The sequence below is a fragment of the Prionailurus bengalensis genome, chromosome B3 (assembly GCF_016509475.1).
Source record: "Prionailurus bengalensis isolate Pbe53 chromosome B3, Fcat_Pben_1.1_paternal_pri, whole genome shotgun sequence".
NCBI lineage: Eukaryota > Metazoa > Chordata > Mammalia > Carnivora > Felidae > Prionailurus > Prionailurus bengalensis.
Genome location: NC_057355.1, coordinates 61,680,965 through 61,705,817, shown reverse-complemented (window position 1 = coordinate 61,705,817; position 24,853 = coordinate 61,680,965). Strand labels below are relative to the sequence as shown.

Below are 24,853 nucleotides of genomic sequence, written 5' to 3'. Positions count from 1 at the left end.
AGCACTCTGAACATCTGTGCTTTGTAAAATACAGCATTAAGCCATGTTTCTGTCTCTCAGGCGCATAGTCTGAATGAACTGGCAGATGTTGGTGGGGGGAGGTGCAGTTCTCTGATGGAGGGGAAGAACACGATGGGATGCAAAGATCAGGGATCTTATGAGTCACCTAATTGCTACCTAACATTCCTCTGACTCCTCATTCCTCTGACTCTGACTCTGATCAGAGTAGCCTTTCTTTCATGCCTGCCAAGGCACAAAGATTAGTAACCTCCTCTGAATCTCATAGACAGAAGAGGCCAGTGTGGGGACCCAAGGCTTTATCTTGTAAATGGAGCCTTCGTGGATTGGGGGAGTGCTTGTTCCTCTGTGGCCATGAGCTGAGCTTTCGCACTTCATTTTATCTCCCATGGTCCCCACAGAGTGAGCCCTCTTAAAAGCCTTCGGTACACACTGGCTGTTCCCCATGTGGTCAAGGGGCCTGTGCCAGACCAGAACCTGGAGAGGTCAGTGGCCCCATTCTCTTGAAGAAAGCAGTCGGCATTTGCTGGACGGTCGTGGGTACCTTCAGTACCTCCTTCCCAACTTGGCTCTGTCCATGTGTCACTTCTCTGTCTTGCTCTAACAGGTGACCTTGGAGAAGGTGCTTGGAATAACAGTGTCTGGAGGCAGAGGACTTGCCTGCGATCCCCGATCCGGTTTAGTTGCCTACCCAGCTGGGTAAGTAAGTACATTGGAAGAAGTCTTATTGCATGGGAGTTTAAAGCCCTGCTAGTAAACCTGTGAGGGCGGGCAGGGGTTTTTGGTATCTTTTGGGAGACGTGTCCTGGTTACTGTTTTGGTACCACTTTTGTAAAGGAGTTACAGAGCCAGGTAAAGTCTCTCTGTTGAATGTTGTCCTTGTTGCCCTCCTGTCGTGCTTTTTGGCCATCCACCCACACATACAGAGTCACACTTTATCTTACACGCAGTTCCCAACACCATTTTTAATATCTACCTTCTGGTCACCTTCGAAAACAGCTTTATTGAGTTGTAATGTACCACACAATTTGCTCATTTAAAGCGTAAAATTCAGTGTTTTTTTTTTTTTTAGCATATCTACAGAGTTGTGCAACCATCACCAGTCAATTTTAGAATATTTTCATCACCCCAAAAAGACTACATACTCATTAACAGTCACTCTCCATTTACCCCCAAGACCTGCAGTCCTAAACAACCTCTAATCTACTTTGAGTCTGTATAGATTTACCTGTTCTGGATATTTCATATAAGTGGAATCATTCCATATAAGTAGAATATTTGGCTTTGTGTGACTTTTTTAACTTAGCATAATGTCTTTAATGTTCATACATGTCATGGTAGGTATCAGTACTTTGTCTTTTTATGGCCAAATAACATTCCATTGAATGGATGTCCCACATTTTTTCTGTTCATCAGTTGATGGGCACTTGGGTTGTTTTGACTTTCTGGCTATTTTATGAAAAGTACTGCTTTGAACATTTGCCCATTCTCATCACCTGGAGAGATGTCAGTGCCATGGGAGAGCTGTAAGGTTCGGCCTCCTGGGTGACTCATTTGGTTAAGCATCCAACTTTGGCTCAGGTCATGATTTCACGGCTCATGAGTTCGAGCCCCACATCGGGCTCTGTGCCTGCTTCAGATCCTCTGCCCCCCTCCTCTCTCTCTCTGCCCCTCCCCTGTTTGCATTCTCTCTCTCTCTCAAAAAGAAATAAACATTAAAAAAAAAAAAAAAAGGAAGAAATAAAGGTGGAGTTTTGGGGCTGGTGTTCTTTCCCTTGCCACCTTTTTACTCCTCTGCTCCTGCAGGTGGGAACCCTCCAGCCATAGTTTCTTTAGGCTTTTGCAGAAGTGTTTCTTTTGGAGGCTTGGCAACTTTGCTGCTTCTGGGTCTCTCTGTCAACCCCTGTTCCTTCCAGCAAGGCGTGGGAGCACAAAAATGGGAAGGCCACACTGGTCTCCCTTTCTTCCCCCACTGTCAGCTTGGGAGTGCCAAGTTTCCCAGTGTGATTTCCACAGCAACTCTTGTAGTTTTTGTACCACTATGTGATTTTCTTAGTTTTATCATCTCATCTAAAATCTACTTTTATCAAGAACTTATTCTGGGGGTGCCTGGGGGGCTCAGCCAGTTAAGTGTCCAACTTTGGCTCAGGTCATGATCTCGTGGTTTGTGAGTTCGAGCCCTGTGTCAGGCTCTGCGCTGACAGCACAGAGCCTGGAGGCTGCTTCGGATTCTGTGTCTCCCTTTCTCTCTGCCCCTCTCTAGCTCACACTCTGTCTCTGTCTCTCTCTCATAAATAAATAAACAGTAAAAAAAAAAAAAAAAAAAAAAAAAAAAGGAAAAAAATAAAATTTATTCTGTGCCAGACACTTTGTTAAGCACTTTGCAAGGAATGATTTTATTTAATACTTAGAGCAACCCTGTAAAGTTGATACTGTTATCCCATTTAGAGAAGGAAACTAAGATACAGAGATGTTAAGCGGTTTGCTCAAGGTCACACAGCTAGTGAGTGTCTGGTTGGGATTTCAACCCAAGTAGTCTGACTACAGAGCTCTTAATCTTAAAATGGCATGGGGTGGGGGAAGATCTGACTTTCTGCTTATTTTTAAAGGTTGCTTTTCGTGTAGCCGTCTGCCTGCCGTACGAATGAGAAGAGCCCAATTTATGGGCATCTCAATCTGTGCCAGGGAAACTTCTGTCCCTGAGTCCTTGGGCCAGTGTCTCTCCTGAGTGGCCCTTTGGCATTTGATGTATGCAGTGGGGGTGCTGTGGGAGCTACACTGGCTTTACTCTGTAGAGGCTGAGCTGGCCTCCTTCTCCCCGACCAGAAGCAAGTTGATGAATGACCTCTGTTGCTGCCTACCCAGTGCAGCCTGCCTCAGGGGGATTCCACCCATGCCTGCCCCTGCCTGGGAAAGCTGGGCTCCTTCTTGTTGGAGATGGGGTTGGGGCTGGATGTGAGGTAGGCAGGAAAGACCTGGGCTGCTGCTTGCTACGTGCTGAGCCTCGCGTGCCTGCCCTAGGGATTGTGGATGCCTGCTCCCCACCTCTTTCCCCCATGCCCCTGTCTCCAGGCCTGGTGCCTTTAAGGATGTGTGCTTCTGTTTGTGGGCAGGTCCCAGCCTGGCATGTGTGCCTGGCAGTCATTAGCCTTCCAGGTGGTATATGGAAGCTTCCCTTCTGTGACATCTAGTAGGTTCCCTCAGTGTGCTTGGCTTGGGCCAGCCCTGGGCAGTGACTGCCATGATCTACTTCCTGACCTTCTACATTCCTAGAACTTCAAGTTCTCCTTTTGTAAATGGCGTCTTTTTGAGTGTTTTCATTTTGCTGTGGGCTAGAGCTCCCTGTTGCTGCTCTGGGGTGTCTGGGGACCACCAAAGTGTATATGAGCCAAGCAGGCTCTTTCCCTTCTTCTTTTCCTAGCTGGCGAGCCTAACCCCACCCCCACTCTCTAGTTCCTACTGTGCTTGTTGCTCTAGGAGCTGCTCAGGTATCCTAGAAACAAGAAGAAAAACAAAGCTCAGAAAAGTCTCCCAGAGGCCTAGAGGCAAATATCAAACCAAAACAAAGTTTTCTGAAAGGAAATGAAACAGCTCCAAGAGGGTGGGGTGGAGGGGGATGTGTGTCAGGCAGAGGTGGGTGAAGTCTCTGGGCAGAGACCCCTCAGTTTTAGTGGCTCCTGCCTCTCTTCTCCAGAGTCCTCCTCCCTTTGCTGTTCTCTCCACAGAAAGCCTACCCTTCACCTGTCACACTTCCAGCCCCCCTGCTGCAGGAGGCCAAGGGGTCCCCAGATAGCCTCTTTGAGGGATTCAGTTTAGTTGAACATCCATAGTTGACTTGGGCCCCTTCTGGCCTAGTGGAGGATTTAGGGGCTGTAGAGCCCAGCATAGTCCCCATTGCCACGGTGGGAGCCAGTCAGTTCTGAGAATGGCTTTCCCTTGACTGCCAGTGCCAAAGTTCAGGGTCTGGCCTGGGTGACTGCTCTGGGCAGGGCAGCTACTGAAGTGGGGGTGTCCTGGAAAGATAACCTGCTCTTTCCAGCAGCCCAGAGGAGGACTCTTGGTCGCTTTAACTGGGGAGGAGGAGGGGAAACCTATATTTCCTGAGAAGACCCTCCATTGCCTCAGCCCATATTGGAAGTTATGCTGAGGTCCCCAGCTCCAAAGCATTGGACCAGGTATGATACCACAAAAATCTCTCCCTGAACTGTGTTCTAGTGGCATCTCAGCTGAAGGAGCACAGAAGTACCTTTGTACTGTCTGTGGCAAGCCCTGAGTGGGGGGTTGCCAGGGAGTGTGTGGGACTATGGAGAGACCAGGTGGCCACGAGAGAAGATGCTTGGACTTTGTGCCCTGGTGGATGTGAGTCTTGTGTGTGAGGGGCACTCACAAGCATCAGTCTCCTCATTGCCAGTCTTCTGGTTGTTCTGTAAGTCTCACACCTGAAACTGAGGCCCCTTACTTCTTCCTCAAATGGTTTGGTCATAGATACCTTCATTCATTTGTTCAGCAGATATTTGTTGAAAACCTGCTCTGGGCCAGGTGGTATTCCAGGCACAAGGTATATAGCCATGGATAGAACAGGAAGGGTGACTGTTTTGTGGGGTTTAGGTTCAAGAGGGACAGGCAGACAGTATGCATGTAAACAAATAAATGAGCAAGATAATCACAGAGATGGTAAGTGTTCTGAAGAAAGTAAAGCTGAGTGACGGAAGGGAGAGTAAGTGAGTGATTAGTGGTTTGTGTGGCGGGGGATGGGGCCGGACAAGGGGCTACTTTAAGACTGGGTGGATAAAACTCAGTGGGAGGTAGAATGCAGCTGCTGTCTGAATGACAAAGAGGAATGAACACATGAGGATCTGACACCAATGTGGACCAGGTGGAGGAAATCTCTAGTGCAAAGGTTCCAGGGAAAGGAGGGATCGACTCACTTGTTTGAGGAGCTGAGCAGTGGCAGTGGTGGCTAGATCATAACGAGTGAGAGAAAGGTGGTCAGACACTGCACTTTGACCTGGCTTGTAAGTCTTGCAGCCCACGGAGATTTACCTTTTGTTCCAGAAGGGGATATGTTTAGAGTCCTCTGGGTAGAGAGAAATGCACTGGTAGCTCTACACAGGTAACCATGTTATTCACTGGGTTATTACCATCAAGCCTTTCTCGTGTTTTTGAGGAGGGACTTGTAAAATGTCCCAGAAACAGAGATGCCAATGGATCTCATGACCTGGCCTAAGAGGATTACTTATTTGGAAGGTATTGGATTCCAAGTACCTAAAGAGGACCATAACTGAGGATGCCTTCGGAAACACCCTCATTCATTATCTCTTAGAGTAATTAAAGCTATACAATTTTCCAGAGGGACAGTTTATAATTCCATTCCTGGCTGAGGACCCTAATGAATCACTAGTGCCCAGCAGGTTGTGTATGGGATGCCATAATTGGGGTTTCTGTTGTAAGTGCTGACCCCCTGGATAGTGCTTTCCTTGTTAGTGGTGTACCAGAGTACCCTTCCAGAAGACGGACAGCAGCACCATGCTGGTAACTCTGTCCGTTGTCTTCTTCAGTTTCCACAGCAATTCCGTGAGGTAGATATTATTCTTTCTGTTTTACAGATGAAACTGAAGGAAACTGAAGTTCAGAGAAGTTAAGGAATATGCCCAGGATCACACAGTATGCTAGTAGATGGGTCTGCCTGACCCCAGTTTTCTTGTTGTTTCCACCATCATACTGCTGCCCTCAAGTGTTAGCCCTAAAAGCTTAGGGGAGAACCATGCACCTGCCCCAGGTCCCTAGTTCTCAGTTCTGCTAATCAGGAGGTTCCTTGGCTTTGAAATCTGATAGCTACTGACTTAAAGATATATTCACTCATTAACAAATATTTATTGAGTGCCTATCTTCTAGGCCCTGGGGATGTAAACAAAACAGACAAAAATACCTCCTTCACTGAGCTGGCAATCTAGTGATGCAGATAGATCTCTTCCCTCCCAAAAAGTTAACTTTACAGAATATTACAGGTTGATATGTGCTTTGGAAAAAGTGTAAGCAGTGAAAGGGAATTGGGAATGGGGGTAGGGTATGAGGTTGTAATGTTAAATAAGGCTAGAGAGTGACATTTGAGTTAGCCTTGAAGAACCTCTTGTCCCTCTGATTTTACCTGGTCTGAAAGAACTTCAAGGCACAGGGTCACTGCTTGAATCTACTGTGTCCTGCTCCCTGTATGTGCTGCTGTGTTTGTTGCTCATCCCATGGTTCTTTCATTTCTGCCTTCTGGAGGATGGTTGGTAGGAGGTGGATCCTGTGGGAATGCCTGGCTCTTCATGATGGCAGCAGGCTTGAACCTGTCCAGAGAAGGGGTGTGTTGAGGGCTTGGCCCTTTCTGGTTCAGAGGAGTTCCTGGGCAGTGGGCCCAGCACCTGGTACTGGTGCTCCACCACGTGACTCCCGGGCTGAGGCCCCAGGGGACTGAGGCCTCACTGTCTCCTTGCACCTGCACCCTGGGGTTCTGCATTACAGGACTCAGGCAGGCGGTTGGGCCAGCCCAACCCTTGTCATGGATTCTAGCCAACAGTGCTGCAAGGGCACACATGAAAATGACTGCCTGTTGTGCTGGGTGAGGTCAAGGGCCCAGGAGGCCGGAGGCAGAGGGCCAAAGACTGATGCAAACTGCACCCCACCCTCTTCTTCCCTGCAGATGGGGAGCTTGCTCAAGGTCAGAGAAGACTGAGGTGGCTCCCACATCAGTGTTGTTGGGAGGACCTCAGCCAGTGGGGCTAGTGGGAACCTTGGATGTCTTTGCCAAGTTCTGCCGTCATTTCAGCACCTGCATTATTGTCCCCACAAGTGGAGCTGTGACCATGGGGTTGGTCTCTTTCTTCCTCTATGTTGGGAGGTTTCCATATTTGAATAATTAAAAATTTCAGTTTAGAGGTCTATCTCTTGTCTATCTCTTGCATGTTTCTCTCCTTTGCTTAACTCCTCAATGACGTACCTGAGATTTTTCTAGGCTAATGGTGTGTGTGTGTGTGTGTGTATGGCAGGGATAGGGGGTGTTTAGAGAAGGGAAGGGTTGCCTCACAGTCAGTAATCTTTCTCTCTACATTGTGTTTTTACACACACATGCTGCTCTCTTTCCTTCCCCCACCATGGAGCTGAACTTGCCAGGAGGAGGAAACAAGATGTCGTGGTCAAGCAAGACTCAGAATTTGTGTTTGGTGACTTGGAAAGCATTTTAAGCAGTCCAATGCACTGCCCTTGGAAAGTCACGATGCAGCTTTAGGATGATGGGTTTAAGGGAAAACTCAAAAGCATATCATAGAGCCCTCATCACCTACCTTTTCTGGATTTGGAGTGTGGTCAGCTGGAATATGTGTCGGGTCAGGTTGAGTCAGATCAGCCCTCAGCTGAAGCCCTTTGCCATGGTTTATGTATAGCTATCAGAAAGCTAGGTAACCTGTAACCACTCAGACTAGAAGTCCCTGCTAGAGAGATGAGCCTCCAGAGACAGGCCTCCTCAGTAGGTCGGCACAGATAATAAGAAAGTTAGAAAACATCAGTTGGGTGGAAAACTTGCTAGGCTTTTCATGATGGTGGCAGGCCAGGGTGTACATATGAGTAAGTGAGTGAGTGAGTGAGTGTGTGTGTGTGTGTGTGTGTGTGAATTTTTGCACACTGAATAAAGTATTAAAATCCAAATATCTAAATCTGTGAACTTGGAACTATAACTGCTATAGTTTTCATCTGCCCTGTTCTGATTTTTAAAAAATTCTGTAGCCCAAATCCTTTTTCCCCTCAAAGCGCCCCACTCTTCTTTCCCTTTTCTCACAGGCTCCTGTCCAAGCACCGTGCATGTTAGGTCAATGTGTTTCCCCTTCTCTCACCTTCAACTTCACTTTCCTCTTCTTTCCTCCACTCACTTGCAGTCTGCACTCCTTAGAGCACTGCTTCTGGAGTCCTGACTCTCTTCAGCTTTAGCTGAGTGGCCTTGAGCCAGTTACCTCACTGTTCTGATCTCGGTTCTCCATCTGTATAGTGGGGATAATTGTACCAGCATCACAAGGTTGCTGTAAGGATTAGCTAAAACCAGACATCTAGGCTGCTTGGCAGAGTGCCTGCTACTTAGAAAGTGCTTGATAAATGGTAACTCTTATTACTGAGCCCTGCTGCATGGAGAGCAGAGGACCGGCTACTAAAGGAGTTCATGTTTAAAGTTCATGTTCAGAGTTCACTGAAACTCTTGTGTGGTGCATCTTAACTTAGCCAGGAGATGTCACTTCCATTTTCTTTCCATGCTTCTGTGCTGCTGTCCTAGACACTTGAGGTGATTTCTCTCCATGTTTCCCCCATCCTTTCCTTGCTACCTTCTAAGCTTGTTATCCCTTAAATGAATTAAGATGCAGATATTTTCTTTCCCCAAGCTTAATCCTGCTCTCCTTTCTTGGCTGCCTTCCCAGAACAAAAAATAAAGCTTTCTTTGAAGTTTTTACCATTACTGAGGTCCTAACAGGACTTACCTCCATTCTTCCAAAGGAAAAACCTGACATAGTCTCTTAGCACCTCTTCCCCCACTGCCAGGAGCCCCCTTTCAGCTTCCTTTCCATGCTTAAGGAATAGTAATATTAGCATTTGCCATTTGCTTGGCTCCTACTCTGTGTCAGAAAAAATCATTTAATCTTCACAGAAGTCTGATAAGCTAGATCTGAGTGTCTCCTTTATTATGGATAAGTAAACAGGAGTGTGCCTTACCCAGGGTCCCAGGGCTGTACATGCCAGAACAAGGGGTAGAACCCTGGTATCTACCTTCAGAGCCCACAGTGCCCCTCTGGCCCCACACTGCCTCTGAGGATCCAGATGTCCTCAGTCCCTCCCTCCATAGAAGACAGGTGGGGTGTGGAGTAGGGAGAGCTGGGCCTACGGATGCCCCAGAAGACCAAGCTAGTGGACCAGGGGAGGCATTCTTCCATTTAATAAGTGGTTTTTGAACAATTGCAATAGGGCAGCCTCTGCTGGGCACAGGAGACAAAGCTGTGAGCAGAACCAGACCCAGTTCTCATTCTCACGAAATGCACAATCTGGTGGGAGGGTCGTTAAAATAAGTGTAAAGTTGCAGCGGTCATAAATGTTACAAAAGATTGATACACTCTACTTGCTACAAGAGCACTTGCTACTGAGGCCATTTGACCTGAGATCTGAAAGAGGACTAAAGATTAACTAGTTGGAAAAGGGAGAGAAGAATGTTCTAGATAATGGAAACAGTTCTTGCAAAGGAGCACAGCAAGTTAAAGAGAGTGAAGGAATGTGGTTGGAACATGGTTCATGGTGAAGCTGAAGGGTGGGCAGGGGTCATACCACCCAGGGCCTTCATGGGCACTTTAAGGAGTTTGGTTTTGGAAGCCCCCCAGGGATGATTGTCCAGGAGTGACATGATCAAATCAGACACTCACGTGTGTTTGATGTAAAGAGCATTGAGAGTCAGGAGACCTGGGAGTCCTGGATCTGTTCTCTATAGGAGTTTTCTGAGCCTAGGTTTCCTCATCTCAAAATCCTGGAGGGTTGGACTCAGTGATGTTTAAAGTCACCTAGCACAGTGCATTTAATTAAAAAAAAAATTCATGTTTATTTATTTTTGAGAGTGAGAGAGAGAGAGACAGAGTGTGAGCAGGGTAGGGACAGAGAGAGACGGAGACACAGAATCTGAAGAAGGCTCCAGGCCCTGGGCTGTTAGCACAGAGCCCAATGTGGGGCTCAAGCTCATGAGCCATGAGATCATGACCTGAGCCAAAGTTGGATGCTTAACTGACTGAGCCACCCAGGCGCTCTGCACAGTGCATTTAATTCCTTCCGTCCTTCCTTCCAGCTCTAAGGTTCTATGAGTCTGTTTTGCAGGAATTAGGTTCCCTGTATCCTGGACTGCCCGTAACAGAAGCTAGGCAAGTGTGCATGGATGTGTGTGTGTGTGTGTGTGTGTGTGTGTGTGTGTGTGTGTTTGGGAACAGGGGAGAAAGAGTGATGCGGCACAGAGTTTCCAAGGGCCTTTGACTTTTGTCATATATTTCAATCCCTATGACATGGCATTGCACAAGGGAAGCAGGAGACTAGAGATTGGTATAAAGAGAGAAAGGAGAAAGGAATGAAGAAAAGGGAACAAGGTAAGATGAGGAGATGGGGAGAGAAGGAGAAAGCAAACAGCGAGGATTGATTTGGGGAAGGGGTCAGAAGAGAAGATGATGTGACTCAGGAATTCCAAGGCTTCGTTGCTCAGCCTGGCAGTTCTGGGCATATCTAGTACCTCAGAGATTCTGGTGACCCCAGAGATTACTTGTAGAATTTGCATATTGAAGTGGTTTATGGAGCCTAACGTGCCAAGCACTCACTAGCAGCCTGTACTTGCCTTTGCTTCAAGTTTTAGCAGGCATTGGAGTTCCTATTAAACAAGTTTGGGTCTGGGGGATGTCACCCTCTGCTCAGTGTCTCCCCATGTAGCAGGCTTCAGGCTTGCTCCTGTCAGCTACTTACAGTACTCATGAAGTAGTAAGGTGGAAGGGGCAGCGGGCCCAGGCCTGCTGACAGTCAAGGAGCCTAAGAGAGAGCACTGCCTGCCTATGGCTTCGGGCTTCCTGCTTTGACTCCTGTCACCTGGCCTCCTCTCTGGAACTGCCTCTGGAAAGTCAGTCTGAACCTGATCCCATCCAACCTTGCTGCCTGGTCAGAGAGGGTACTCCCACCCTTCTCTGCACAGCAGGCAGGCGGGCGGAGTTCCAGATTGTCTTCTGGCAGTCTGGAGTGCCCTTCTCAGGCTCTTTGCCACAGGGGATTCTCAGGGCTGGGCACAGGAGTTCCGAGGCACTGAACAGGCCTCCCCAGGGCTCTCTCTGCCCCTCCTTCTAGTCTTACTGAGCCTTCCAGCAGCTCTGGCCTCCTGCCTCCCACCTCCTTCCTCATCTGGCACGTAGAGAGTATGGGGCCAGCTCCTGCCGGGTACACATGTGGGCTCACACATGAGAGGCCTTACCCCTCCTTGGAGCACAAACTCTTGTCATACATGTGGCTCTAAGCCTGTAAACTGGCTGCTGCTGTGCTCAAATCACGTGTACTCTTCCCTCCTGCACCCCTTCCTGGGCTCTGTGTAAGGGCTGTGGGAAGGCCTGTGTCCTTGCTGCCCTTTGTGGGTATGGCCAGAGATGTTACTGGTATTTAGGGACCTGGTGGGATAGGCTTCCAGGGAGCCTTCCCCCTCATGGGGCTGCAGAGATAGGCCCTTGTGAGTGGGGAAGGGAAGCAAGAAGAGGTTGCCAGAAAGCAGTTGCCCTCAGTAGCAAGCAGAACCCCTCTCAACTTGCACTCCACAGCTCCCTGTGCTGAGTGATGGGAATTCCCAGGTGGCCTGGGTGCCTCCTAGGGGAGCTGTGGCTTGGAGCTAAGCCTGTTGTCTGCCCTATCTCCTCAGGTGTGTGGTCGTGCTGTTCAATCCCCGGAAACACAAACAGCACCACATCCTCAACAGTTCCAGGTAAATGGGGCTGGGCCCTCAAGGAGCACCTCCATTTCCTGGGAGTTGTGAAAAGGGCACTGTCTGGGGTCTTTGAGGGTCTGAGGACTGGGACCTGGTTGGGCCCAGGATCAGATAGCAAAATGCCACTATGTGTGCCATTAGTGTCTGCTCACCTTGCCTCTTGAGGGGACTCTGTGGGAGCCAGGTTTAGGCCAGGCTGTCAGTGCCCCTCTGAGCCTGCCTCATATCCTGCAGGAAAACCATCACTGCCCTGGCCTTCTCTCCTGATGGCAAGTACCTGGTCACTGGAGAGGTGAGTGAGGATCGGGGCTGTAGTCCTCTGAGGTGGGTGGGTGGCCTGGCCTCAGCAAAGAGCTACAATCCTAGGCCTCGTTAGGGCTGCTGGCACTTTGGCTTCCTGAACAGATGCTAAATCCTAGTCTTTGCTCTGCCTGAAAACAGTGGTTCTTAAACCTTAGTGAGAATCACCTGGTTTGCTTGGTGAAGTACACATTGTCAGGCCTGCCCCCAGGGTTTCTGAGTTTATAGGTCCGAGATGGGACCCCAAAATTTACATTTCTAACGAGTTGCCTAGTGCAGATTCTGCTGGTTTGGGAAGCAGGCTTTGAAAAACCACTGCCTTAAAATATTCCTTATCTCCAGAGGCCCCCTGCTGGGCACATGAGGGATGCCTCTGTGTTCTCAGGCTTACAGGAAGGCAGATGAGGCAGAAATAGGCATGAGTGGTAGTGGTTCTCAACCCTGGAGACCCATCAAGAATCACTCAAGGAGTTTTGAACAAATACAGAGGTGCACACCCTGACACAGATATTGAACAAAATCTGGGCTGTTTTCTTCCTGATGATCACTGTCCTGAGATATTTATCATGTTTTTAAAAATACCTTTGCCCCATAATAGCGCTCTCCTCTTGACTCTTGGCCAGGGGTCATTAGAGAGATTTTATTGAGTAGCTGGGGGGGCGGGGGATGAGAACCCCCACCCTGAAAGGCTTGGGGCGTCTGTATGCCTCTGGCCCTCACTTCCAGTTCTTGCCTCCCTGCAGAGTGGGCACATGCCTGCCGTCCGGGTTTGGGACGTGGCTGAGCATAGCCAGGTGGCGGAGCTGCAGGAGCATAAATATGGCGTGGCTTGTGTGGCCTTCTCCCCTAGCGCCAAGTACATTGTCTCCGTGGGCTACCAGCATGACATGATTGTCAATGTCTGGGCCTGGAAGGTGAGTAGACTGGGCGGGCTGGCCTGACAGCCTCATGGGAGTTCATGGACCAGTCAGGGAGCCAGGAAGCTGCTGATCTGAACCCCTTCACTCCACTCTGCTAATCTCAGTCTCATTCTAGAAAATAGCCTGAAGCAGAAAAGAAAAACTGTGTAGCCAGGTGTGTTGGTAGAAAGGGGCTAGCTTTATGCCTTTGAGGATCTACAGAGGAAATGAATCTCTTCAGCTCCTCTAGAAAGAAATTCTTCTCTCTCCCTTCTTTTTCTGACCAAAAAATCTTGGAAAGGAGCCCTTTTTAAGTACAAATCCTATCTAACCCCTCCTCCTTCCTTTAAACCTCTTTCTTCTTAGCCCCAAGAGGCAGAATTTTGATTCTTCCTTTGGCTTTCCCTCCAGAAAAACATTGTGGTGGCCTCCAATAAGGTGTCCAGTCGGGTGACAGCAGTGTCCTTCTCTGAAGATTGCAGCTACTTTGTCACTGCAGGCAACCGGCACATCAAATTCTGGTACCTCGATGACAGTAAGACCTCAAAGGTGAGCTGCTGAGGCTGGAAGTGGCCCAGAGCCAGGGCCTGCTCAGCCCACCCCAGGAGACCCTGTTCACTTGGGCCCCTCTCTGCTTACCGAGCAGCCATACAGAAGTTCTGGGTGAGCCAGATGCTGTCCGGGCCAAGGAGTAGTCTCAAAGAGTGAGGGGGCCTTGCTGCTTCCCCTCCTTCTCCCCAGGGTCTAGTTTGCAGGGGCAGGCTCTGGGGTGGACAGGTGGCAACTGTGGTGTGTCTCCACAGGTGAACGCCACTGTGCCCCTGCTGGGCCGCTCAGGGCTGCTGGGGGAGCTGCGAAACAACCTGTTCACTGATGTGGCCTGTGGCCGAGGGAAGAAGGCCGACAGCACCTTTTGCATCACGTCCTCAGGGCTGCTGTGCGAGTTCAGCGATCGGAGGCTTTTGGATAAGTGGGTGGAGCTGAGAGTAAGCACCTCTGTCCCAATGGGTAGGGGCTGCCCGTGTGTAAGCTCAGGGGAGATCTGATGCCTCTGGCTCCATACCAGGGTCTAGGCCCTCACGCATGCAGGAGGGGACCCCAGGAGAGAGAAGCTTGTGGGAGCCAGAGCTTGGCCTAGTTCCAGCCCTTGGAGATCTCTATAACTGCCTCCTCTCTGCTTTCTCTTTCCATCTTTCTTTCCTCTGCTTCCCTCTTCTCAGAATACAGACAGCTTCACAGTAAGTGGTACCTAGACCCTCCTGTCTTTCTCATGCTGTTTCTTTCTCTTTGCTGGGCTTTTCCTTCTTTGTCCTCTTTGCCAAAACTTCTCGTGCCTTAGAAGGGTCCCTGACTCCCATCCCCCAATTGCACGTGGCTGTAGGCCCTCTGGCCACCTGCTGCTGGAGGGAGGGGTATCTCTAGATGACAGCTGAGGGGCTCAGGCCAGAGCTGCTGGGGAGCTTTTTCCTCGCCTCTGCCTTGGCTGGTCCTTCCTCTTGGCAGGTGACTCTTGAGGAGGGGTTGGGCAGGTGACCCTTGCTGACCTGAGCCCTTCTGCCTGCAGACTACTGTGGCCCACTGCATCTCTGTGAGCCAAGACTACATCTTCTGTGGCTGTGCTGATGGCACCGTGCGCCTCTTCAACCCCTCTAACCTGCACTTTCTCAGCACGCTGCCCCGGCCCCACGCCCTGGGGACAGACATTGCCAGCGTCACTGAGGCCAGGTGAGCTGTGTGGGCCCCCTGCCTCCATTCAGAGCCTCACCTTGGGCCCAGCCTTCCCTGGCTGTGCTTCAGGAGTCAAACTGAGGAGTGTATCAGTGCCCCCATGATTGCCAGCACCACCTCTGTAGACCAACAGATTTGGGCTTATTGATACTAGTTGCAACCGAGGAGGCTGCACACCGTGGGAAACTGGCGAGTGTCTTAGGAAGGGGGGAGGGTAGGTAGGGCTTATCGTAAGATTTGGGCTTGTATTAGATGATTTTAGGAATGGTTCAAGGTGTTGAAGTTTTGCTCTGGTTAGATGCTGTCAGGAAGTTCAGGCAATTCTACAATTGGACTTCTTAATCATTTTTATCTAAAAGGTGGAAGGGAAGATACGGGGCTAAAGCTGTAATTGGTAAAGAAGTAGCATTCAATCATGATAGATGGGAATGGAAATGTACGGTCATTTTGTGGTTTATACAGTGACGTGTGTTTATCCGTCCTCAGACACAATTATAGAGGGGTCTTGTTTTTGTTCTGTTCCATCATGGCCGCAGAGGTACCTTGTCTGACTTTCGTGTTCTCTGACACTGTGTTCATCACGAGAACACCGAGGTCCAACAACTAGTGCCAGGTCAGGGGTCACCTCCTGGCTGACAGCTGTCAGAGACCTTTTTCTTTCTCAGGCAGCTGCCCCCTGCAGGTCTGGAGAGGGCTCCTTATGCTCCCTCTGCTCCTTCCTTTGTTCTTTGGCTTCTGTTTTCATTCTTTTTAGTCCTCCATTTCATCACCTCCTCACTCACTGTTTGCCCTGTCCTCTTCCCCACAGTCGCCTCTTCTCTGGAGTGGCCAATGCCAGGTATCCAGACACCATTGCCTTGACTTTTGATCCTACTAATCAGTGGCTGTCTTGTGTATACAACGACCACAGCATTTATGTTTGGGATGTGAGGGACCCCAAGAAAGTGGGCAAGGTGTACTCAGCTCTGTATCATTCCTCCTGCGTCTGGAGTGTGGAGGTATGTGGGCTGGGCTGGCTTGGGACTGACCAGGTTTGCTGGGGTACCATTGTGGGGCAGGAGGTGGGGATCCCTGAGGATGCCTTCATATTCCTGCTGCCTCCTTTTTTCTCCAGCAACATCCCTGTGTATCCGCATATCTTCATGGGTCCTGACGATTGAGCTTGAATTTTACTGCTTATGTATCTCAGGCTTCTTCCATTGTATCCCTGTCTATCCCCAGCTTTGCCTCATCCTGGGCTGGGTGATCTTGGACAAGTTACTGAAATTGACTGAACCTCAGTTTCCTCAACTGTAAACTGGTGTACCTGATTACTCCAGTTGTCCTAAGGATTAAATGAAATGATATAAGCGGGAGATGTTGAAGAGTGCCTGGAACATAACGGGAGCTTTGTTAAGGTTTTTGCCCTTAGTGATAATACAGAGTATCTAATAGTTATGGCTTGCTTCCTATGTGACAAACACTGGGCTAAGTCTTGGCCAGCATCCTCTCTTTAATCGCATTCCCTTCCATCTCCTTGGGCAGGTAAAGGACTGCCCCCTACATGGAGATCTGACTTTGTTCCCTCTGCCCCTCAGGTGTACCCTGAAGTGAAGGACAGTAACCAGGCCTGCCTGCCCCCAAGTTCCTTTATCACCTGTTCCTCAGACAATACCATCCGCCTGTGGAACACAGAGAGCTCCGGGGTACACGGCTCCACCCTGCACCGAAACATCCTCAGCAATGTGAGCCCTGAGGCCTTAGGGCATCTACTCCCTACTTAATGCCCCCATCCCCTCAGCTTTCACACCCCCTTCTCAGGAACTGGGTCCCTTCCAGCTCTGGTTTGGCTGGGCTCTTTGAGCCAGGGGTTTATCTTGTCCAGCATTCTTCTCCCTTTGCAGCTGTACTGGGTCAGGCCTGCCTAATTCACCTGCTATTCTGACATGCTCCCCTAGGACCTCATTAAGATCATCTATGTGGATGGGAACACTCAGGCCCTGCTAGACACCGAGCTGCCCGGAGGAGACAAAGCTGATGGGTCCCTGATGGATCCCCGTGTGGGCATCCGCTCTGTGTGTATCAGCCCCAACGGACAGCATCTAGCTTCTGGGGACCGTGTAGGCACGCTCAGGTAATGCCAGGCCTGGAGTGGTACTGACTGCCTCCCACGGCACAGGCCAAGGGAGTTAGGTCCTGAAGGACAGAGCTTTAGAAAAATTGGCTCTGAAAGATTGGGGAACAAGATGTCTATATACACGAAAAGATAGTAACTTTACAATGAAGAAACCCAGCAGAAACCATCCTAACCAAGTGAGTAAACTTAACATCCTCATGTCAACCTCATGAAGCCCATAATATGATGTGCTAAGATGGACATAGCATGGTTTCTGTGGTATTCTTGCCCCAAATGCATAAACTCAGTTCAATCATGGGAAAACATCAAGCAGACTAAAACTGAGGTATGTAGGACAGAGTAGTCAATACTTTTCTAAAGAGTGTTGAAGAGTGATCAATACTCCTCAAAAGCATCAAGGTCATGAATGATAAGGAAAGACTGAAGAACTGTCACCAACTACAGGTGATAAGGAGAGACAACAATTAAATGCAATTTGGACTCTTGATAGGATCTTGGATCCAGAAAAAAGGCTTTGTGGAAAAACTGGTGAAATTCAAATAAAATCCTTAATTAATTAATTAATACTACTGTACCAATGTACATTTCCTGCTTCTGGTATTTGAACTGCCGTTAATGTGAAAATTCTCTATACTCATTGCAATTTTTCTCTAAACCTAAAAGTTCAAAAATAAATAAAAATACAATTTTAAAAACAGGTTAGAGGGAAGGTATAGCAGAGAATGGAGGGTGAGCCTCTCCTCTGGTAGCCTGTCAACACCCTCTTCCCTCTCATCTTTGCAGAGTGCATGAGCTGCAGTCCCTGAGTGAGATGCTAAAGGTGGAGGCCCATGACTCAGAAATTCTATGCCTGGAGTACTCTAAGCCAGACACAGGTAAGAAGGATGCCTGGGATCTAGCCCAGAACGGCACAGGGCCCCTCCAGTCCTGCTAGTGCCACTTACGTCCATCCTGGCTCTTGGATGCGGGACTGAACATCGTTTGAATCACTTGGTATTGCAGGTTTAGAGGAGGACAGCTCCATGCCTGCTGCATAGTTCACTTGTCTCAGAGTTAAGGGGCTCAGTTCCTGTGGTCCTTTTGCCGGGCCCACATAGGGGTTTGCTCTGGGCACTCATGGGCTGATAGAGTTCTTTCAACCCCAGGTCTGAAGCTGTTGGCGTCAGCGAGCCGGGATCGGCTCATCCATGTGCTAGATGCTGGCCGTGAATATAGCCTGCAGCAGACGTTGGACGAGCACTCATCCTCCATCACTGCTGTCAAGTTTGCAGGTGGGGGCAGGGCAGTTGAGACACATCTTGCCACCTACCACCAGTATCTTCTACCCCTATCTCCTGCGTCCATGAGAAGGGTGTGCCAGTTGCAAGGATGTGTGGGACAGCAATTGGGAGGCCTGGAGCTGGATGGGAAGACAGGTGGAATGTCGACTATCAGTCTAGGTGACTGTGAGCCAACCAGGTTGGCTGAGGGCAGAGAGAACAGAAAGCTTAGGTTTGGAGGAAGTGTCCTGATTTAATTGGTTGTCCTGGTCATGTGGAATAGTTCAGCAGTGGGGCAGTATGGAGGGAAGGCAGAGGAAGGGCTGGCCCCCTTGTGGTGAGAGCTGTGGTAATAGCTAGGCCCCCCTCCTCCATAGCCAGCGATGGGCAAGTCCGCATGATCAGCTGTGGAGCAGACAAGAGCATCTACTTCCGAACTGCACAGAAGGTGAGGGTATGGGGCTTCCCTGAATAGGGCAGTGGTTGGGGAATCTCAGTCGTTCCCTGAGCTGAGATTGTAAGAGGTGAAGGGAGGCGAAAGCCGGGCTCTCTGGGCCTAGTGAGCCCACATGTTCTACCCCTTCAGTCCGGAGATGGAGTACAGTTTACACGGACGCACCACGTGGTACGGAAGACGACCCTCTATGATATGGATGTGGAGCCCAGCTGGAAGTACACGGCCATCGGCTGCCAGGACCGAAATATTCGGTGGGCGTCCCTTTCTCAAACCATCTAACCACCTTCCTTTGTGACCTCCACCCATGTGACCTGAGGGGTCAGCTTTAAGCAGCTGTCTCCCCATTTCTGTCTTTTTGTCTAGGACGTTGTACCCCTTGAGCCTGTAGAAAGAGCACTTGGCCTTACCCAAGAGGTGGTAGCCTCTTTGGTGTTGGGGAGTGGCTCTCAGAACAGGGCTGGAACTGAATGCTGGGGTCTCTGTCATCCAGGTGTGCTTGATTGTGGCCTCTTCTTCATGTGAACAAGAGTGTTTCTTTACAGGATCTTCAACATCAGCAGTGGGAAGCAGAAGAAGCTGTTTAAAGGATCACAGGGTGAGGACGGCACTCTCATTAAGGTAAGGGCCCAGCAGGGTGGGCTCTGGACCAAGAAAGGAAGGACAGGGGTAGTGGGTGGAAAGGGACTGGTGCTTCCCTTGTCCTCTGCCAGCTGTGTGTCCCACTCCTCAGGTGCAGACAGACCCCTCAGGGATCTATATCGCCACCAGCTGTTCTGACAAGAACCTCTCCATTTTTGACTTCTCCTCAGGCGAGTGTGTGGCCACCATGTTTGGCCACTCAGGTAAGTGTTGCCCCAGTAATCTACGGCTGGAACTTTACTCTTTCCTCCTTTAGTTTCTGGGGACCTAGCAGAGCTACTCGCCCCACCCCTGCCACCAACCATTGACCTCCACTGTTGGGACAGAAGCTTGGCGGGGACTTTAGAGTGGCTCATAGGCCGTATTCTTTGTTCCTCACAGAGATTGTCACTGGCATGAAGTTTAGTAATGACTGCAAACATCTCATCTCTGTGTCAGGGGACAGGTGAGCAGAAGCCAGCTTCCCTGAGACACAGATTTTTCCTCTGTGCCACACATATACCCAGCTCCCTCCCCTCTTTTCACATCAGTGATGTCTCTGGGAAGTAGGGCTGAGCAGGGGTCTTTCTTGGCTGGGCCTGATGTGGTGCTAGAGGGTGGCCCTGGTTTTCTCGACAGCCCATGAGGAAGGGGAACTAGTGGTGTGCTACCTACCCCAGGCCCTACCCTACCCCTCCCTCACCCAACTCTGTGGCTCTATCCAGCTGTATATTTGTGTGGCGCCTGAGCTCTGAGATGACCATCAGCATGAGGCAGCGTCTGGCTGAGCTGCGCCAACGTCAGCGAGGGGGCAAGCCACAAGGACCATCTTCTCCCCAAAGGGCTGCGGGTCCCAACCGGTGAGAACAGAGTATGGTTATGGGCGAGTGGTGGGTGGGCATCTAGACTGCTTGCTGTGATCTCCGTGGTACTCCTTTCTGCTCTGGACTTGACATTCACCTGTACCTCCCAACTCCTGTACCCCCCCCAACACACATTTCTTACCTGAACACCCATAAAGGTTGGCCTCTACCTGCATTGAGTCTCCTCTCTCCATGACCTTCCTTGTCTTGGACTTAGGCATGAGGCCCCATCGATGCTGTCTCCTGGACCAGCTCTGTCATCAGACAGTGACAAGGAGGGAGAAGATGAAGGCACTGAAGAAGAAGAACTGCCAGCTCTGCCTATCCTTGCCAAGGGTACCAAGAAAGAGCCAGGTGTGTGAAAGTCTCATGTAGGGCCAGAGAGGCACCAGTTGGCACAGTGGCCAGATATGCCCTTTCTGGTACTGTGGGGGTGAGATCAGGGTGAGCTGAGGAAGTCAGAGCATCACTGTGGCCACACAGGTATGGGCTGATGTGGAGCCAGGGCTCTGGGTGGGTGGGCTGGAGATACTCTCTCTGACTGCCTGTCTCTGTCTAGCCTCAGTGCCTGGCCCAGTCCTGCCCCGAAGCCTGTCCCACTGGGAGATGAGTCGGGTGAGTCACCATCGTTATAATGCCCTTCCAAGGTTATAAGAGGCAGAGGAAGGTGAAAGTGGGCTCTCTAGGCCTGCCCACATGCTGCACCCCTTGAGTTTAAAAAAGGGCCTTGTGGGAGAGTCTGAGCAGCTTGACTGGTCCCAGGTTACAGATGATGAAGCCTAGGGGTCTCCCTCCTGCAGTCTGGGTGGGGTGGCCTGCAGGGGTGAGTCGCCACTAGAAGAAGTGCTCCACTTGTTCAGCTGTCTTGAGGCCTGGGAGTAAACATGAACAAAGAACAGGTTGAGGTGGGGAGTAGAAAAGGGGTGTCCGAGCCAAACTGTTAGAACTGCAAGAGGGGCTCCTGGGTGGCTCAGTTGGTTAAGCGTCCGACTCTTGATTTCGGCTCAGGTCACGATCTCATGGTTCATGGGTTCGAGCCCTGTGTCGGGCTCTCTTCTGTCACTGTGGATCCTGGTTCGGATCCTTTATCTATCTTTCTTTCTGCCCCCCACCCTCTCAAAAATAAATGAACATTAAAAAAAAAAAGAACTGAAATTCAAGCAAATCAAAGATGCAAAGAATAGAAATCTGAAGAAACTAGTTTTTTTTTATATACATATATAATTTATTGTCAAATTAGTTTCCATACAACACCCAGTGCTCATCCCAACAAGTGCTTTCCTCAGTGCCCATCACCCACTTTTCCCTCTTCCCCAGCCCCTATCAACTCTCAGTTTGTTCTCAGTATTTAAGAATATTTTATAGTTTGCCTCCCTCCCTCTCTGTAACTTTCCCCCCCGCTTCCCCTCTCCATGGTCTTCTGTTAAGTTTCTCAAGATTCACATATTAGTGAAAATATATGGTATCTGTCTTTCTCTGACTACTTTTTTCTCTTAGTATGATACCCTCCAGTTGCATCCACATTGCTGCAAATGGCCAGATTTCATTCTTTATTATTGCCAAATAGTATTCCATTGTATATATAAACCACATCTTCCTTATCCATTCATCAGTTGACGGACATTTAGGCTCTTTCCATAATTTGGCTATTGTTGAAAGTGCTGCTATAAACACTGGGGTACATGTGCCCCTATGCATCAGCACTCCTGTATCGCTTGGGTAAATTCCTAGCAGTGCTATTTCTGGGTCATAGGGTAGTTCTGTTTTTCATTTTTTGAGGAACCTCCACACACTATTTTCCAGAGCATGGAGGAACTAGTTTTAAAGACCCCACGTTAGGAGGTAAGCTCAGAACTTCCAGAGTAGTTATTTGGAGGGAAAGGGCTGTGAGAGGACTGGGCAGCTACTTCAGGGCAGCCAGAGGCGGATACAGACTTTCTGAGCAAGCCCCACAGCAACCTAGCCCTCACTTGGGCCACATCAAGACTTCAAGGGGCAGCGCCTTCATTGTTAGCAGCAGCTCCATGGAATAATAGTGGCATGGTGCCTCTGGTGCCTTCTGACCAGGCCAGGGGCTCAAGGCTGGACTATTGGTTTGTCCTTGGTGCTGTGAATGGACTTAGAACTGTCTTCTGAGTAAGGGATTTTGTAGAGATTCCCAGCTCCAAGGTGTCCATGACACCGGGCGAAGGCTGAGACTAGAACATCTAAGATAGGACGTAGAGTAAAGCTAAGAACACGAATTCTAGACCCAGACTACCTGAGCTGTAACCTGCAGTCAGGCCCTTACTGTCTGTGGGACTATACAGGTTACCTAAGTCCCCTGTGTTTCAGTTTTCCCATCTGTAAAAATGCGGAGAGGGGCGCCTGGGTGGCGCAGTTGGTTAAGCGTCCGACTTCAGCCAGGTCACGATCTCGTGGTCCGTGAGTTCGAGCCCCGCGTCGGGCTCTTGGCTGATGGCTCAGAGCCTGGAGCCTGTTTCCGATACTGTGTCTCCCTCTCTCTCTGCCCCTCCCCCGTTCATGCTCTGTCTCTCTCTGTCCCAAAAATAAATAAACGTTGAAAAAAAAAATTTAATAAAAAAAAAAATGCGGAGAATAATACTACTGACTTCATAAGGTGGTTGTGGGGATTAAGTGAGCGAACACATGTAAATAAAATGCCTGGCACACAGTAAGTGATATATGAGTGTTCACTGATACTATTGTATGGTGGTTGTTAACTTCCCCCTCCTCTGCCCCACACCAGGCACAGGAGACGGTGGAGTTCCTGGCCCCAGCTCCTGTGGCCAATCAAGGACCCAGAAGAAGGAGCCGCTGGGCTCAGCCAGGCGTCGAGCTGAGTGTCCGCTCCATGCTGGACCTGCGGCAGCTGGAGACACTGGCCCCAAGCCCTCGAGACCCTAGCCAAGACTTGCTGGCCATGACCCCGTCTTGCCCTGGGAAACATGGTCAGCAGGTCCCTCCTGAGACCTCACATGCTAGCCAGGTGAGCCAGCTTTCTCCCAGCAACCTAGAGATCTCCAAGCAGCCTTAGGCAGCCTTATGCCAACAGCTGGGGCCTGAGCACTGGGCCATCTATGCTTGCTCTGCTCCTGTGGCACATTGGTAGCCTGGACTGCAAAGGTTCAGGCTGGCTAGGCTGTGTGGTGTGGCGATTGGGGTGGTACCCTCTGCCCTGGGCCAGGTTTCTTCAAGGGCTCATGATATTAAGTGGTGGCTGAAGGTTGACAGCCTGGAGTGTGACAGAATATTGTTATTCCAGAAGCTCAAGAACAGTAGCTGGAGCTATCCTCAGAGTTGGAATATTCAGCTTCCCCCAGAACTTATACACACCAAATCCTTGCCTACCTCCGCCTCTTTTCTCAGACCTTTTCTCATGTCAGCATCCTCAGTAATGCCCCTTTGTGTGTTCCCAGAACGAAAAGCCCCCTCGGCATCAGGCTTCCCAACCCTGTTCCTGCCCCCACATTATTCGATTGTTGTCCCAAGAGGAAGGGGTCTTTGCCCAAGATCTGGAGCCTGCACCCATCGAAGATGGTATTGTCTACCCGGAGCCGAGTGACAGTCCCACCCTGGATACCAGGCAAGGGTCCTTCCCTCATCAGACTTCAGAGGCTATGCAGTCTTCCCTTCCTGTGCATTCTTTATATGGGAGGGCTGGCCCAGGATACTCAGGGCTTCCCTGCCACTTCGCCCCTGCCTCATCCCCAGTCCCACTCACAGGTCGGGGAGAAGGAAGCCAGATGTCTGGTGGGGCTGCTCACCCTTGCTAACTTCCTCTTCTTTCCCCTGCTGGCCCTCCTGAAAGTGAGTTCCAGGTGCAGGCTCCAGCCCGAGGGACCCTGGGAAGAGTGTATCCAGGCAGCAGGGCTTCCGAGAAGCACAGCCCTGACAGTGCCTGCTCTGTGGATTATAGTAGCAGCCGCCTTTCCAGCCCTGAGCACCCCAACGAAGGTGAGGCTGCAGCTTTGAGGGAGGTCAGTGGACTGAGGTGGGAGTGGAGGCTCTGGCGACAGGTTGGTGCAGCATGATGCTTCTGTCCCTTCCCCACATCCAGACTCTGAGAGCACGGAGCCCCTGAGTGTGGATGGCATTTCCTCAGACCTTGAAGAGCCAGCCGAGGGTGATGAAGAAGAGGAGGAAGAAGAGGGAGGCACTGGCTCCTATGGGCTACAGGAAGGCAGTCCCCATACTCCAGACCAGGAGCAGTTTCTAAAACAGCACTTTGAGACTCTGGCCAATGGGGCTGCTCCAGGTGTGGTCAGAGGGCCAGTATGTGGTCACTGTGGTCTTCTCTCCTTCCCTCCTTGCCTGGATGAGAGGGAGGGTACAAGGGTAGGCCATGCCCTGGGTTACCTTCTAGGGGAGGCAGGATCTGGCACCAGGGCTTGCTTCACTTCATAATTTCTGTCACCCGGCAGGGGGCCCAGTCCGGGTACCAGAGAGGACAGAGTCTCGGAGCATCTCTTCACGATTCCTGTTGCAAGTGCAGACCCCCCCACACAGGTACCTCTCCCCACAGCAGCTCTTACTCTCCTACAAGGAGCTCTGGCTCACTTGACCCCCCGGCCCTTCCCAGAGGTCCAGTCCTGGCTCTGGGGCAGCATGCCACCCTCCTCTCTCCAAGGCTGCTATCTTCCCATGCTCAACAGTATTTTGCACTCCCAAGTTTGGGACGGCTGGCCTGCTGGCTTTGTGCCGTTCCTTCTCTCCCAGTGCTTCTCCTCATGTTGGCAAAGGGGACTCCTAAGCCTCCTCTGGGCCTTCTTCCACATTTCCTCCCTGTAGGGAACTGTCTCCATCTTCCTCAAGCCTGGCGCTGCCATCGAGACCAGTCCAGATGCTGCAGGCTTCGGGTGAGCAGCTGAGAGGCAGTGGTGCCAGTCCTCCAGGAGCACCCCCAGAGGCAGAGCCCTCCCCTGGAAATGGTGGCCCCCAGCAAGCAGTTCCTGTGCTTTTGCCACGACGCCGTCTCAACCCGGATAGCAGCTGGTCTCCCAAGAGAGTGACTGCAGCCAGCCCCTTGGGTGGACTCCAGAAAGCCCAGTCTGTGCAGAGCCTGGTGCCACAAGGTGAGGAGCCTGGTGGG

The 24,853-nt window shown here is 50.4% G+C and overlaps 1 protein-coding gene across 4 annotated transcripts in view; it reads left to right on the top strand.

The window, feature by feature from the left end:
* The window catches only part of MAPKBP1 (mitogen-activated protein kinase binding protein 1), a 57,006-nt gene that overhangs the window by 27,921 nt on the left and 4,232 nt on the right, over window positions 1-24,853 (top strand). For 2 of the 4 annotated variants that reach the window (XM_043555598.1, XM_043555599.1), the window contains 26 exons: window positions 626-717; window positions 11,456-11,518; window positions 11,756-11,813; window positions 12,565-12,735; window positions 13,132-13,269; window positions 13,524-13,706; window positions 14,285-14,445; window positions 15,257-15,446; window positions 16,026-16,172; window positions 16,386-16,561; window positions 17,348-17,439; window positions 17,710-17,835; window positions 18,201-18,271; window positions 18,410-18,531; window positions 18,823-18,898; window positions 19,011-19,122; window positions 19,301-19,364; window positions 19,624-19,758; window positions 19,979-20,115; window positions 20,321-20,376; window positions 22,511-22,750; window positions 23,181-23,347; window positions 23,573-23,718; window positions 23,822-24,019; window positions 24,186-24,270; window positions 24,553-24,836. In XM_043555598.1, coding sequence (XP_043411533.1) covers window positions 626-717; window positions 11,456-11,518; window positions 11,756-11,813; window positions 12,565-12,735; window positions 13,132-13,269; window positions 13,524-13,706; window positions 14,285-14,445; window positions 15,257-15,446; window positions 16,026-16,172; window positions 16,386-16,561; window positions 17,348-17,439; window positions 17,710-17,835; window positions 18,201-18,271; window positions 18,410-18,531; window positions 18,823-18,898; window positions 19,011-19,122; window positions 19,301-19,364; window positions 19,624-19,758; window positions 19,979-20,115; window positions 20,321-20,376; window positions 22,511-22,750; window positions 23,181-23,347; window positions 23,573-23,718; window positions 23,822-24,019; window positions 24,186-24,270; window positions 24,553-24,836 — 3,490 coding nt within the window. Of the gene's footprint in view, window positions 1-625; window positions 718-11,455; window positions 11,519-11,755; window positions 11,814-12,564; window positions 12,736-13,131; window positions 13,270-13,523; window positions 13,707-13,940; window positions 13,959-14,284; window positions 14,446-15,256; window positions 15,447-16,025; window positions 16,173-16,385; window positions 16,562-17,347; window positions 17,440-17,709; window positions 17,836-18,200; window positions 18,272-18,409; window positions 18,532-18,822; window positions 18,899-19,010; window positions 19,123-19,300; window positions 19,365-19,623; window positions 19,759-19,978; window positions 20,116-20,320; window positions 20,377-22,510; window positions 22,751-23,180; window positions 23,348-23,572; window positions 23,719-23,821; window positions 24,020-24,185; window positions 24,271-24,552; window positions 24,837-24,853 lie in introns of all 4 variants that reach the window. The other 2 variants (XM_043555600.1, XM_043555597.1) reach the window with 2 other exon arrangements.